Source organism: Myotis brandtii, unplaced genomic scaffold, assembly GCF_000412655.1.
Source record: "Myotis brandtii unplaced genomic scaffold, ASM41265v1 scaffold344, whole genome shotgun sequence".
NCBI lineage: Eukaryota > Metazoa > Chordata > Mammalia > Chiroptera > Vespertilionidae > Myotis > Myotis brandtii.
The window spans coordinates 8211394-8224130 of NW_005363247.1; the positions used below are offsets into that span (position 1 = coordinate 8211394).

Sequence of the window (12737 nt, forward strand, 5' to 3'; positions counted from 1 at the left end):
TGACTGTAGGAAGATAAATTAACCTAACCCCTCTTTCTATTTTTTTTCCTTCTTGTCTGAAATAGGTATAATACTTTCCATTTCATAGAATTATAAGAGAAATGATATGTATAAAGTACCTTGTAGGAAAGTTTAATGGGGGTTTCAATGATCAAACTTTTGAGATCCCTTAAAAGCTAAAATTGTGTGATTCTTAAATAAAAAACATTGAATGGCCCTAGCCAGTTTGGCTCAGTGGATAGAGCATTGGCCTGCCCAAAAGGTCCCGGGTTCGATTCTGGTCAAGGTCATGTACCTTGGTTTCAGGCTCCTCCCCGGCCTGGGACCTGGTCGAGGCTCAAGCAGGAGGCAACCAATCGATGTGTTTCTCTCACATCAGTATTTCTCTCTGCCTTTCCCTCTCTCTTCTACTCTCCCTAAAAATCAATGGAAGAATATCCTCAGGTAAGGATTACAACAACAAAAAATAGAACATTGAATGATCTGATCCTAGGAATTATTGATCTATGTGTGATTATTTACCCGTCTACTTTTTGAGTCTATTTTTTTCTCAGTGACTCTTAGCAAGTTGGAGACTGTGGTTCTTTGTAGTTTATAAAAGCTTTTACCACTACCCAACCCCAAGGTCCTCTTATACTCATGGCGTATACAAAATGGTTGTTACAGAGGGGTATATATTGTACTTCTGAATGTTCTGGAAGCATGAACAAATAGGTTGGATTACAGTTTTATCTGATTATTACCATTCTTTTGTTTTATTTTTAGTATATCTTGATCATGGAAATTTTCTATATAATTTACCACTTTCAGTTTGCTGTGGAACAGGAACACTCTTCTTCCAGGAGGAAAAAGTAGCTCAGCCTTTTGCTTAGCCATTATCTAAGTCTGTAAATGGCACATCAGTGATCCTCCGTAGGGAGTCAGAGAAGAGACCCACAGAGGCCCTAGAAGCAGGGATTCTGGGTTCTGGTGCCAGTACCCCAGAAGGGGGACGTGGACTGTGGGTGGGCAGGGCACATCTCTTTGATCTTATTGACTCCTCACCCTGGGGGGCAGGCACAGCCAGAGTCAGGCCAAAGCAGGGCCCTCTGAAGTTCAGGACAAGGGCCCAGGTTGTTGGGCAGGAGTGTATGAAGGAAATTAATATTTAATCTCAGTTACCTTTTTTTGATACTAACCTTTGTATTTAGCTTTCTTGTTTCATGACTTAGTATACTTTATTTATGCCTGCATTTTTAATGGATACAAGAAAATTTAGCATCTTATTTAGTTCAGTAGCTCTGAGATGGAAATAAATCTTAGTGATAAAAAAAATTCTTAGATTAAATGCAGTCTTGCTAATAGACAATTTATTATGAGCTTTTCTTCCTAACTCTGTGCCTTGTCCTTATGTTTTGGTTTTTTAGATCGGCTTCCACTCCCCAGGAATATGATTGAAAACAGCATGTTTGAGGAAGAACCAGATGTGGTGGATTTAGCCAAAGAGCCTTGTTTACATCCTTTAGAGCCTGACGAGGTGGAATATGAGCCCCGGGGTTCACGACTGCTGGTGCGGGGTCTGGGTGAGCATGAGATGGACGAGGAGGAAGAGGATTATGAGTCGTCTGCCAAGCTGCTGGGCATGTCCTTTATGAACAGAAGCTCAGGCCTTCGGAACAGTGCAACTGGCTACAGGCAGAGCTCAGATGGGACTTGTTCAGTACCCTCTGCAAGGACCATGCTGGTCTGTGCTTTTGTCATTTTGCTTGCCATTTCTGTAATAATGGTGATTTATCTACTGCCCAGATGTACCTTTACCAAAGAAGGCTGCCATAAGAAAAACCAGTCAATGGGACTCATCCAGCCGGTTGCAACCAATGGGAAGTTGTTTCCATGGGCGCAAGTCAGGCTTCCCACTGCCATTATGCCTCTGCACTATGAACTCAACCTGCACCCAAACCTAACCACAATGACATTCAAGGGTTCTGTGACGATTTCGCTTCAGGCTCTTCAGGCCACATGGAATATCATTCTTCACAGCACAGGCCATAACATTTCAAGAGTGACCTTTACGTCAGCAGTTTCAAGCCAAGAAAAACAAGTTGAAGCTCTGGAATATCCATTTCATGAACAAATCGCCATTGTTGCCCCGGAAGCCCTTCTTAAGGGGCACAATTATACCTTGAAGATAGAGTACTCGGCAAATATATCTAGTTCTTACTATGGGTTTTATGGTATCTCCTACACAGATGAAAATAATAAGAAAAAGTACGTAGCCCTCTTAAGTAATTCTGTTTCTTTGCTCTGTGAGACTTCTGCAATATGGATTCCTTTGCCCACCCCAGAGACAGTAACTACAATTCTTTAACATTTAGGATGTTATGTGTGAAAGAGTAGTATGGTGATCTGGAAAAATGCTTTTTCTTTCTTAGTCAAAACCTTGAACATATATCATATATCATGGTGGGGGTGGGGACATGCTGATGGAAGGAAATAGATAAAGATTATACCTATTACAGTCTTTAACACAAAACATATATTATTTTGAGTTTTTATATCTTATAAGATGAACCTAGTTTTCTGTCGCCTTACAGGATCTCTGTGGGAAGCAAAGTAAAGAAGAGTATGGATTATTCTTTAAGACCTATTTTCCTTATGTGCAGAACTTTTAGGAGGTGCTTAGTGAGATGAGAAAGAGGGTGTTAAGATGTGTGTGGTTACATATGTGATTTTTAGTGTCTTTAATCTTTGCTGGTTTTTTTGTTTGTTTGTTTTTCTTTGCTGTTTTTTGTGTTTTTTTTTAATCCACTGGCTATTTTGAATTTGACAGAAATTTTTTTTAAAATCTAGGAGAGACTTAATTTGGTTTTTTAAAAAAATGACTCAAGCTTGGCCAGGTGTGGCTCAGTGGTTGAGCATCGACCTATGAATCAGGAGGTAACGGTTTGATTCCCAGTCACTGCACATGCCCAGTAGGGGGCATGTAGGAGGCAGCTGATCAATGATTCTCATCATTGATGTTTCTCTCTCTCACTCTCCCTTCCTCTCGGAAATTAATACAAATATATATATATATTTTTTTAAAGTGACTCAAAACATAAAAGTATTCAGCTCCCTATTTAGACCATGTATTTTGCACTTTAATTGTAGTATTCATAGCATGTAGTTTGAATTTCCAGAAAGATGCAGTGTACACTGCATACAGGTTATTCTTAAAGTAGCAATAATGTCAGTTTTCTTGTGTGCTCAAAGTCCTTGTTAGATCTGCTTCACGCAGCTGGAGTATTGTCTCATATTTTTTGTAAACCAGCATGTGAATTACTGATGCCATTTGGCTAATGCATGCCGGTGTATTGAGAAAAATAGAAAGAATATTTAAAATCTATTTGAGAAAGTTTTTTGATCTTTCTTAAATGGGGAAAGAGACAAAAGCAGGATCTGTAGCCCTATTCAGATAACTAATTCTTCTCTTTTTATGTAATACCTTTAAAATAAATGGCATGCTGGCTCTTCATGGGATCAGACATTAAAAGCAAATTTATAATTGCAATGGTAGCTCGGGCGTCTTTGCTTTACTTCTCCTTCCGTAATCTCTATCATTCTAGGAATTGTAGGATATACATTTAAAAAGTGCTCTTAGTGTGCAAACAAACCTATGAGGCAAATCCTTTATCATCTCTTCCAAGCAGATTATTGCCCTTGGAGTAGGAGTCCCATAGTGCCTGCTACTATGTAATGAGAGGGAAAATGTTATGTGGCAGAATAAATGATTTGTGGTATGGTCACTTGTTGACTCTTGCTATGGGCTGGATTGAGGTGTGGAAAATGCTAGAAAAATGGAACACAGTTCCTTAAAATTAAGAAATAGTATTTTAAAATCTTAAATTACCAGTAGTCTGTGAAACTCTGCTGTTACAAAAAATATATAAATTCATTAACCTACTTGGTTAGATAAAAGGAGTGCCCCACAAGAATGCATATCTTGATGCAAAATAAAATTTTAGCAGATTATTTATACCTTTGAATATATCTGAAAACTATAATTCAAAGCAATTTTTGGGTCTTTTTCCCACTTTTAATTTTGCGTAGTTCTATTAGAGAAGTTTTTTTTGTACTTTTTATCCCCTCCTAGGTTTAAGAAGAATAAATATTTAAACAAGTAGGTAAAGTAATTAAGGGATATATTTCTTATTGACTGGAAAATCAGAGTATATGTAAATGTCAAACATGTATTGACACTGCTGTGGAAAAGGAAGCTTACCAGTGTCATCTAAGAGGTGAAGATGGCCAGTAAGTCTAGAAGTTGTTGATGTTAGACTTAAGTTCTAGATAACAAACTGATGCTAAAGGAACTAGTAAACAAATTTAGGTTGGGGATGTGTTTTATGTCCTTGTCTTTCAATCTGTCAGTGTCTTTTTCTTGAACTCTTGAAACATCCTCTTAACTGATCTCCTGGCTTCTAATCTTACCACACTTTCCTCCCATCTTCTTCAGTGTTGTCAGACTCGTATTTCTAGAAATACAGATCTGACCATGTTAGGATCCTGTAGCAGTTCCTCATTTCTAACACGATTTAGTTCAAGATCTGGCCCTTGTTTTTTCACAGTCATAGTGAACTTCATTCCTGAATTCCAACGATAACAGTCGCCCATATTTACTGAAAACTGAAGTGCTAGAAGCTGTTCCAAGCATTTTATATGTTTAGTTGTTTATCCTATTAAACCCACTAACAGCAGGATAGCAATATTTTATTTATTTTATGGATGAGGAGGCAGAAGCACATAGAGTAACTCATTTAAAATTTATGGCTAGCAAGTAGCAGAGGGGAAACTCAAACCCAAGGCCATTTTAACTCAGAGGCCACATTATTATTATTATTATTTTAATTGACCTCAGAGAGAGGAAGGGAGAGGAAGAGAGAGATAGAAACATCAATTAGCTGCCTCCTGCAGGCTCCCTACTGGGGACTGCACCTGCAACCCAGGCATGTACCCTGACCAGGAATCGAAATGTGACCTCCTGGTTCATGGGTCAGTGCTCCACCACTGAGCAACACTGGCTGGGCTGAGGCCACATTTTTAACCACTGTGTTGTACTGCCTCCCAAGTTCACACTCTTTTCCTTTATCCATTGTTATCCCCAGTGCTTTGAATTCTCTTACCTGACCCCCAGCTAATTCATAATTGTCTTCAGGACTACTAGAGGTAGTACTCAAACTGCAACTAGTATTTCTGAAAGCAAATGCAGTCACTAATACAAAAATAAGCTTCAACGTACTGAACATAAGTAAGATAGATTATAAGTATCATCAAGCAGCAGCCTTCTCAAAGGGACTTTTATGTGAAATAGTTATTATTACATCTCTTTTAACAATAATTTAAGATTTTATTTGTCTTAGCATATTATGATCCAAGTTTTATCCAAAGTGATGGTCCAAGTAGACTCTTGTATATGAATAGTATGGCTATCATCAAACAAATATTATGGCTATCATCAAACTTTACCCCCCTAGTGGCCTTCCTCCAAAATCTTTTATTAACTGGGTAAGAATTTAGGAGTGGGGTGAAGAAATGTAGTGTTAGAAATGTAATATATTTAAAATGTTTCATTTAAGTTGATGGTTATCTTCTTTACAGTTTACCCAATAGAAATAATTATTTGGGCAAATCCTTACCAGAAAGAAAGTACAATAATTCTAACCGTGAAAGAAGAGTTATCTAGCATTTATAATAAACATCTTTGTAGGACTTTATAGCATATCAATAGTTTTTATTATGAATAGTTTTATTTGATTCTAACAAAAACCCTAGGTGTTTGTCTGGAGATCCTATCTCAGTCCTAAATTTGATAAATAAGGAAATTGAGACATAGTCACTTATTTGCCTGATGTCAGATGGGTGGTAAATTGAAGAGTTTATATCTTCTAATTACAAATCCCACTCTCTTTTCTACCTATCTTTTAAAAGTGGAAATTTAGCCCTAAGCAAGTGAGGCTATCATGTCTAAAGTGGCAATTGTATACGTACCATAATAACTGGTACCTGAAATATGCACACCAGGGCCACACTTGCCCTGATTATTCTGCAGCCATGTTTGCATGATTTCCCAAATGCAGATGTTTTATTCCTCTGCCTAATTGAAAACTTGCATTTCTCTTTTTCTTTATATACTTTACTCCCAGTCTTTAGATGAGTCAAATTCTCAAGTGCTGTTGCTGTGTTCTAGGAGGGAGAGGAAAATTTAATTCATTTCTGAAGAGAGTAAAGGAAACAAACATACTATAGGACAACTGGTTTTTTTCATTCTTCCTGAAAGTGCAAGTTTAAGGTTTAGCATTGGGAAGCCAGAGACTTTACAGATGAGTAATAGTAATTAATGATCACCCTTCATACTGATTTTCCATCAGAAGCCTTCTTATGATCTCAGTGGCCATCTCTAGCCCATTGGACAGCCATCCTTTTTTTAAAATTTAATATTTTTATTTATTTCAGAGAGGAAGGGAGAGAGAGAGAATAAAAAAACAGCAATGGTGAGAGAGAATCATTGACCGGCTGCCGCCTGCATTCCCCACACTGGAGATCGTGCCCACAACCCGGGCATATGCCCTGACCAGGAATCAGTGACCTTCTGGTTCATAGGTCAATGCTCAACCACTGAGCCACACTGGCCGTACAGGACAGCCATCCTTATTCCCTGAACATATACTGCGCTTTCGTTGTGCTTCCCATTCTTTCCAGATTGTACTTTCTTCCCTTCTCTACCTTTTCAAATATTCCTCACTTTTTAAATGCCCTCTTCAGATTTTGTCACCAGTTTCCTTACAATGTCTCAACTGCTAGTCAGAATCTGTTCCCTACCCTTTGTGTACAGATGAGTAATAGTAATTACTCCAGTGCTTTGTTTTCACTATTATGACATGATTTGCAGCCTGACAAGTTTTTATTCATCATATAACCTCTGTCCCTCCCAGTTGATTGTGGATCCTTTAATGAGTAGGACTGTACAGTGTTTATCTTAGTATCCCTAGTTCTTGGCAAGGTACCTCGAATAAGTAGTTGCTAAATAACTATTGGATGAATTTGCATTTGTTTTAGGTACTTTGCAGCAACTCAATTTGAACCTCTGGCGGCAAGATCTGCTTTTCCTTGTTTTGATGAGCCAGCATTTAAAGCCACTTATACCGTCAAGATCATAAGAGAGGAGAACTACACTGCTTTATCAAATATGCCTAAGGTACTGTTCTGGTTCTTGATTATAAACTTTTGAGTGGATCTCTTTCTTTGTTGAGAAGACTTGAATTCCTCTTTATCATATTGTTGGGAATGATTGAAACCTCATACATTCTTATTCTTTCTTAAAATACATACATAAAAGTTAAAATATATGTTGGAATCAACTGAGAAGTCAGCCCGCTGAGCACTTGAGGAAAGAGAGAGACCTGCTGGGTATGGAATGTGTGGGCAGGAAACGTGAAGTGTGTGCTATGTACTAACGATGTACAAAATGATTCATACTGTGAACTGAAGATCAGAGTGATATGTTCTGAAATGTGGTATGTTTGCTATTCTAAACAATGATATTTGATAGTGTTGAATCATGATTGACCTGGATTTTTTATTAGTTATTTAAGTCAGTATTGGAAACTGGAGGTTTAACAAGAATGCAAACAACTTTCTTGTATGTAAGCTCTACATGGGCGGCAACGAGGGTCAAACCAAGCAGAATTGTTTTTATGCCAAACAGAATGGAGGGGGTCCTTTTGTTGACACCTGAGGGGCTGTGTGCAGTCTGAGAGGAGCCTCCCAGAGCCTATGTGGCTAGTGGAGAGGAATAGTCACATTCAACAGACTATGGACTGAGCCTGTTAGGCCAGAGAGGACATGATCTGTCCTTCAACGGGGACGTTACTTCAACAGCTCCACTCCCAGACATACTCTTCACCTTCATCTTTCTCTGAAAGAGGTGGAATGCCTGCTTGCCTAGTATTCCACAACATATTGCAATTCATGATCAGAAAATCCTATAAGATTGCCTTCATTCCCTCATCTTGTGGCTACTACAGACTTCTCTAATGATTTTAATCCCACTAAACCTTCTTGGGGTCATCTTGGTACTTTCTGAAGCCATTTTGATGCCAGAGGATTAGGGCCAGACTTCCCAGACACAGGTGGGAATGAGGCCCTTGGGATGCTACTGAAAGAAGCATTTTCAGAAGCCTCCATGGAAGGATGGGATGTGGAAGATTTTATTGGCATGGAGTGACTTTTCTCTGGTTCCAATGTCCCCTTTCCCCCAAGCCAGTCCTGAAAAGGGGGCAACTGAGAGTTCAGCAAAGCCAGAAACAGGGCCAGTGTCCAGAGTTTCTGTTCCATGTTGCAGCCAGGTGAGGTTCAGCATTCCGGCCAGATTAAAGTCTATTAGTCCACGTGTGAAGCCCAGCATGGCCATGCACCCTGCAAGCACAGGAGAGCGCAGCCCCCTGCAGCAGGAGTCCCAAGAAGGCCCAGTGCCCTGGAGCCTAGAGAGTGAACTTCCTTTGTTTGGAAGTTTATTATTTAGAATTGCAGTGGTCACACCCATCCTGGCCAATTATCTATTTCCAGGTGTGATTGACAGGCAGGCATTTTCCCATATCTCTCAGACCTTACTGGGCATGTGTCTAAATTGCCTTTGTCTAGACCAGTGGTTCTCAACCTTCCTAATGCTGCGACCCTTTAATACAGTTCCTCATGTTGTGGTGACTCCCAACCATAAAATTATTTTCGTTGCTACTTCATAACTGTAATTAATGTGCTATTATGAATCGTATTGTAAATATCTGATATGCAGGATGTATTTTCATTGTTACAAATTGAACATAATTAAAGCATAGTGATTAATCACAAAAACAATTTGTAATTATATATGTGTTTTCTGATGGTCTTAGGCAACCCCTGTGAAAGGGTCGTTCAACCCCCAAAGGGGCCGCGGCCCACAGGTTGAGAACCACTGGTCTAGACCCTTCCCCCACAGTCAGCAGGGAACAGACTTAGAGTGTTCAATGAAGCTTTTTGGCAAAGCTGTATAAATGGTATGCCTATATCTAATCTTCCCTTTCACGCCTTTCCTGTTAAATAATAACCAGGCTATTACAATGGCATCAGTTTGTAGTGATATCCCAGCTTTAGCTCCTTCAATGAGTTTATTTGTAGCAGTAGAGAGGAGCATGCTATATCATAAGGAAGGATTTTGGTTTTGATGTTGTTTTAAAGGGGAGAAACAGAGCCAATGTTACTTATTATCTCTAACTTACATTTATTTATTTTTTTTTTAAATATATTTTATTGATTTTTTTACAGAGAGGAAGGGAGAGGGATAGAAAGTTAGAAACATCGATGAGAGAGAAACATTGATCAGGTGCCTCCTGCACACTCCCTACTGGGGATGTGCCCGCAACCAAGGTATATGCCCTTGACCAGAATCGAACCTGGGACCCCTGAGTCCGCAGGCCGAAGCTCCATCCACTGAGCCAAACCGGTTAGGGCTAAGTTACATTTATTTAAAGCCATCTTTTGAGACTAAAAACTCCTTAAGGATTTTCACTGTAATTAATATATCCTCATGATGAAGAATGGTAGAACAGACAGAGACTAAGGGCCATTAGTTTAGAAACCAGTCCTGACAGATTAAAATATGCCAACATCTTTGCTATTTATTTCCTATTTGAATTTTTCAGTTTTTCAGTTTATTTGTCACTGTCATTTATTCCCATAGTTATAGAACTATCATCTTTTCCCCTTTGCTTGTAGAAGTCATCAGTCAATATGAAAGATGGACTTGTTCAGGATGAATTTTTTGAAAGCGTGAAGATGAGCACTTATCTGGTTGCTTTCATTGTGGGGGAGATGAAGAATCTGAGCCAAGACGTAAATGGAACCCTGGTATGTTGTTATGGTATTGGTCTTGAAAGAGGTTGAGAGGAATTCTTTAATTATTTCTGGTAACTGCTTTATGGAGGATAACAAGGTTTTGGATCACAACTCTGACATCTTGCAATTCAGAATTATTACTTTTTGCATAGTTGTTTACTGTTATCAATTGAATACCTGAAAGTCAATAATTTTCAAATTTCTTTAATTTTACTTTTACAAGTAAATCCCAGTAAGACAATATACAGGGTGGGCAAAAGTAGGTTTATAGTTGTTCATATGGTAAACATTACAATAATTAATAAATAATTATACAAGACTAAACTATATGTTTCGCATACTCACAACGGCATGTATAATAAAGCTTCTAGAACTGTGTTGTACACTATGGTGGTTACTAGCTTAATGTGACTATGTAGGTTTAAATTAAAATTAGACAACAGTATAGTGGCTGAATGAGATGTCCTTCATTTATGGGAAATTTTTCCATCCATGGGAAAAATGCCTTTGTGGAAGCTGTGGGATCCAGCACCATATGCCATGGGGGCTGGAGAAGTCTTACCCACCTATGCATCAGCTATTAAGCATTCAGACCTTGGTCCTGCTTGTGAACCTTGTAGTGGCATGTGAAATGGTTTCAGCTTCCTGGCTATAGTTTGGGAGCATTTCAAAAACTGTCTTAGACCAGTGATTTTAAATCTTTTTCATCTCATGGCACATATAAAATAATTACTAAAATTCCGTGGCACACCAAAAAATAGATTTTTGCCAACCTGACAAAAAATAGGTATAATTATTTTTTTATTTACACTGGATAACTATTGTTGTTTTGTCTGTTGTCATTTTTTTTTATTTGTCAATCTACGGGAAAAGAGGTCAGTGCCCCTGACTAAATAGTCAGATGTTGCATGTTTTAAAAATTCCTGTAGAATACCAGTTGAACATTGCTGTCTTAGACAGTTGCTCTCTTGGACAAGAGAGCCTTTGTGGAAGTCCAGATTTCCAGCAGAAAAGTTCTAGCGTACTATTGGAGGGAAAAAAAGTATGAGTTTGGATGCATTGGAGAGGACAGTTAGTAAAGACTGGAAGAGTTGACTGCTACTTCAATGTGAAGTCAGTTACACAAAACATCAAGGGACATGAAAAATCAAAGAAACGTGACACCTCCAAAGCACAATAATTTTCCAGTAACTGGTCCCCAAGACATGGATATCCATGATTTGCCCAATAAAGACACTAAAATAGCTGTTGTAAGAAAACTTAATGAGCTACAAGAAAACACAGAAAAACAATTCACTGAAATCAGGAAACACACAAGCAAAATGAAAAGCTATAAAAATAAATTAAATTAAAAATAATAAAAAAGAACAAATTAGAAATTCTAGAGCAGAAGAATATAATGAGTGAAATGAAAATTGCAAATAGCATGAACGGCAGAATGGATAAAGCAGAAGAAAGAAGATAGGAAAATTTGATATCTAGTCAGAGGAGAACAAAGGAAAAAAGGTGAAGAAAGCCTATGTGCTTTATGGCACCATCAAATGAAATGATTTGCAAATTATTGGATTTTCAGAAGGAGAATGGAGGGAGAAGGGGGCAAAAAGATTATTTAAAGGAATAATGGCTGAAAGCTTCCCCAAACTGGAGGGATTTGGATATCCAAGTTCATGAAACTCATAGATTACCAGACAAACTCAGTTTAAAGACAAGACATACTGTAATAAAACCACCAAAAATCAAAGAAAAACTTAAAAGTAGAAAAATGTAAAAAAATCCTTATAATTTACAAGGAAACCTCCATAAGTTTATTAGTGGGTTTCTCAACAGAAACAGAGGTCAGGAGAGAGTCGTATTATCTGTTCAAAGTGCTAAAAAAATAAAACTGCCAACCAAGAATACTCTTTCCAGCAAAGTTATCACTCAGAAATGGAAATAAAGACTTTCCTAGATAAGCAAAAGTTGAGAGAGCCCATTAGACCTACCTTACAAGAAATGCTAAAAGGAGTGCTTCCAGCTGAAATGTAAGGATGCTAATTAGTAACAATGAAAATGTACAACTCATTAATAAAGTTAAGTATATAGTCAAATTTAGAATACTCTAATACTGTAATATGGTGGTATATGCATCCTATGGGATGCATAAAAAGGAGTTCTAAGAGGGAAGTTTGGAGTGATAAATGCCTACATTAAGATAAAATATCTCAAATGAACAATCTGACTTTACACCATAAGGAACTAGAAAAAGAAGAATAAACTAAACCCAACATTAGCAGAAGGGAGGAAAGAAGGATTGGAGCAGAATTAAGTGAAATAGATACCGGGAAAAACAGAGAATGGATAAAGAAGATGTGGTATATATGTACTATGAAATATTACTCAGCCATGAGAAAGGAGGAAATCCTTCCATTTATAACAACATGGATGGACCTTGAAAGCTAAATGACATAAATCAGAGAAAGCCCAATACTGTATGTCACTTATATGGGGAACCTAATAAAACCAGATTCAGAAACAGAGTAGAATGCTCGTTGCCAGGGGCTAAGGGACGAGGGAAATAGGGAAATGTTGGTCAAAGGGTTCATACTTGCAATTACAAGATGAATAAGTTCTGAGTATTTAATGTGCAGCATGGTCATTATAGTTATAATACTGTATTATACACATTAAAGTTTCTAAAAGAGCAGGTATTAAATGTTCTCAACACAAAAAAAGAAATTGAAATGAGTTGAGGTAATAGAGGTGGTAAACTAATTCTACTGTGGTAATCATTTTTTTTAAAATATATTTTATTGATTTTTTACAGAGAGGAGGGGAGAGGGACAGAGAGTTAGAAACATCGATGAGAGAGA

At 37.9% G+C, this 12737-nt stretch overlaps 1 protein-coding gene across 1 annotated transcript in view; it reads left to right on the forward strand.

Annotated features, from left to right (window-relative positions):
- Positions 1-1405: 1405 nt before the first annotated feature.
- LNPEP (leucyl/cystinyl aminopeptidase) overlaps positions 1406-12737 on the forward strand; it is a 58871-nt gene continuing 47539 nt past the window's right edge. The window contains exons 1-3 of the mRNA XM_005871527.2: positions 1406-2247; positions 7075-7213; positions 9769-9900. Coding sequence (XP_005871589.1) covers positions 1430-2247; positions 7075-7213; positions 9769-9900 — 1089 coding nt within the window. The 5' untranslated portion in view covers positions 1406-1429. The remainder of the gene's footprint in view (positions 2248-7074; positions 7214-9768; positions 9901-12737) is intronic.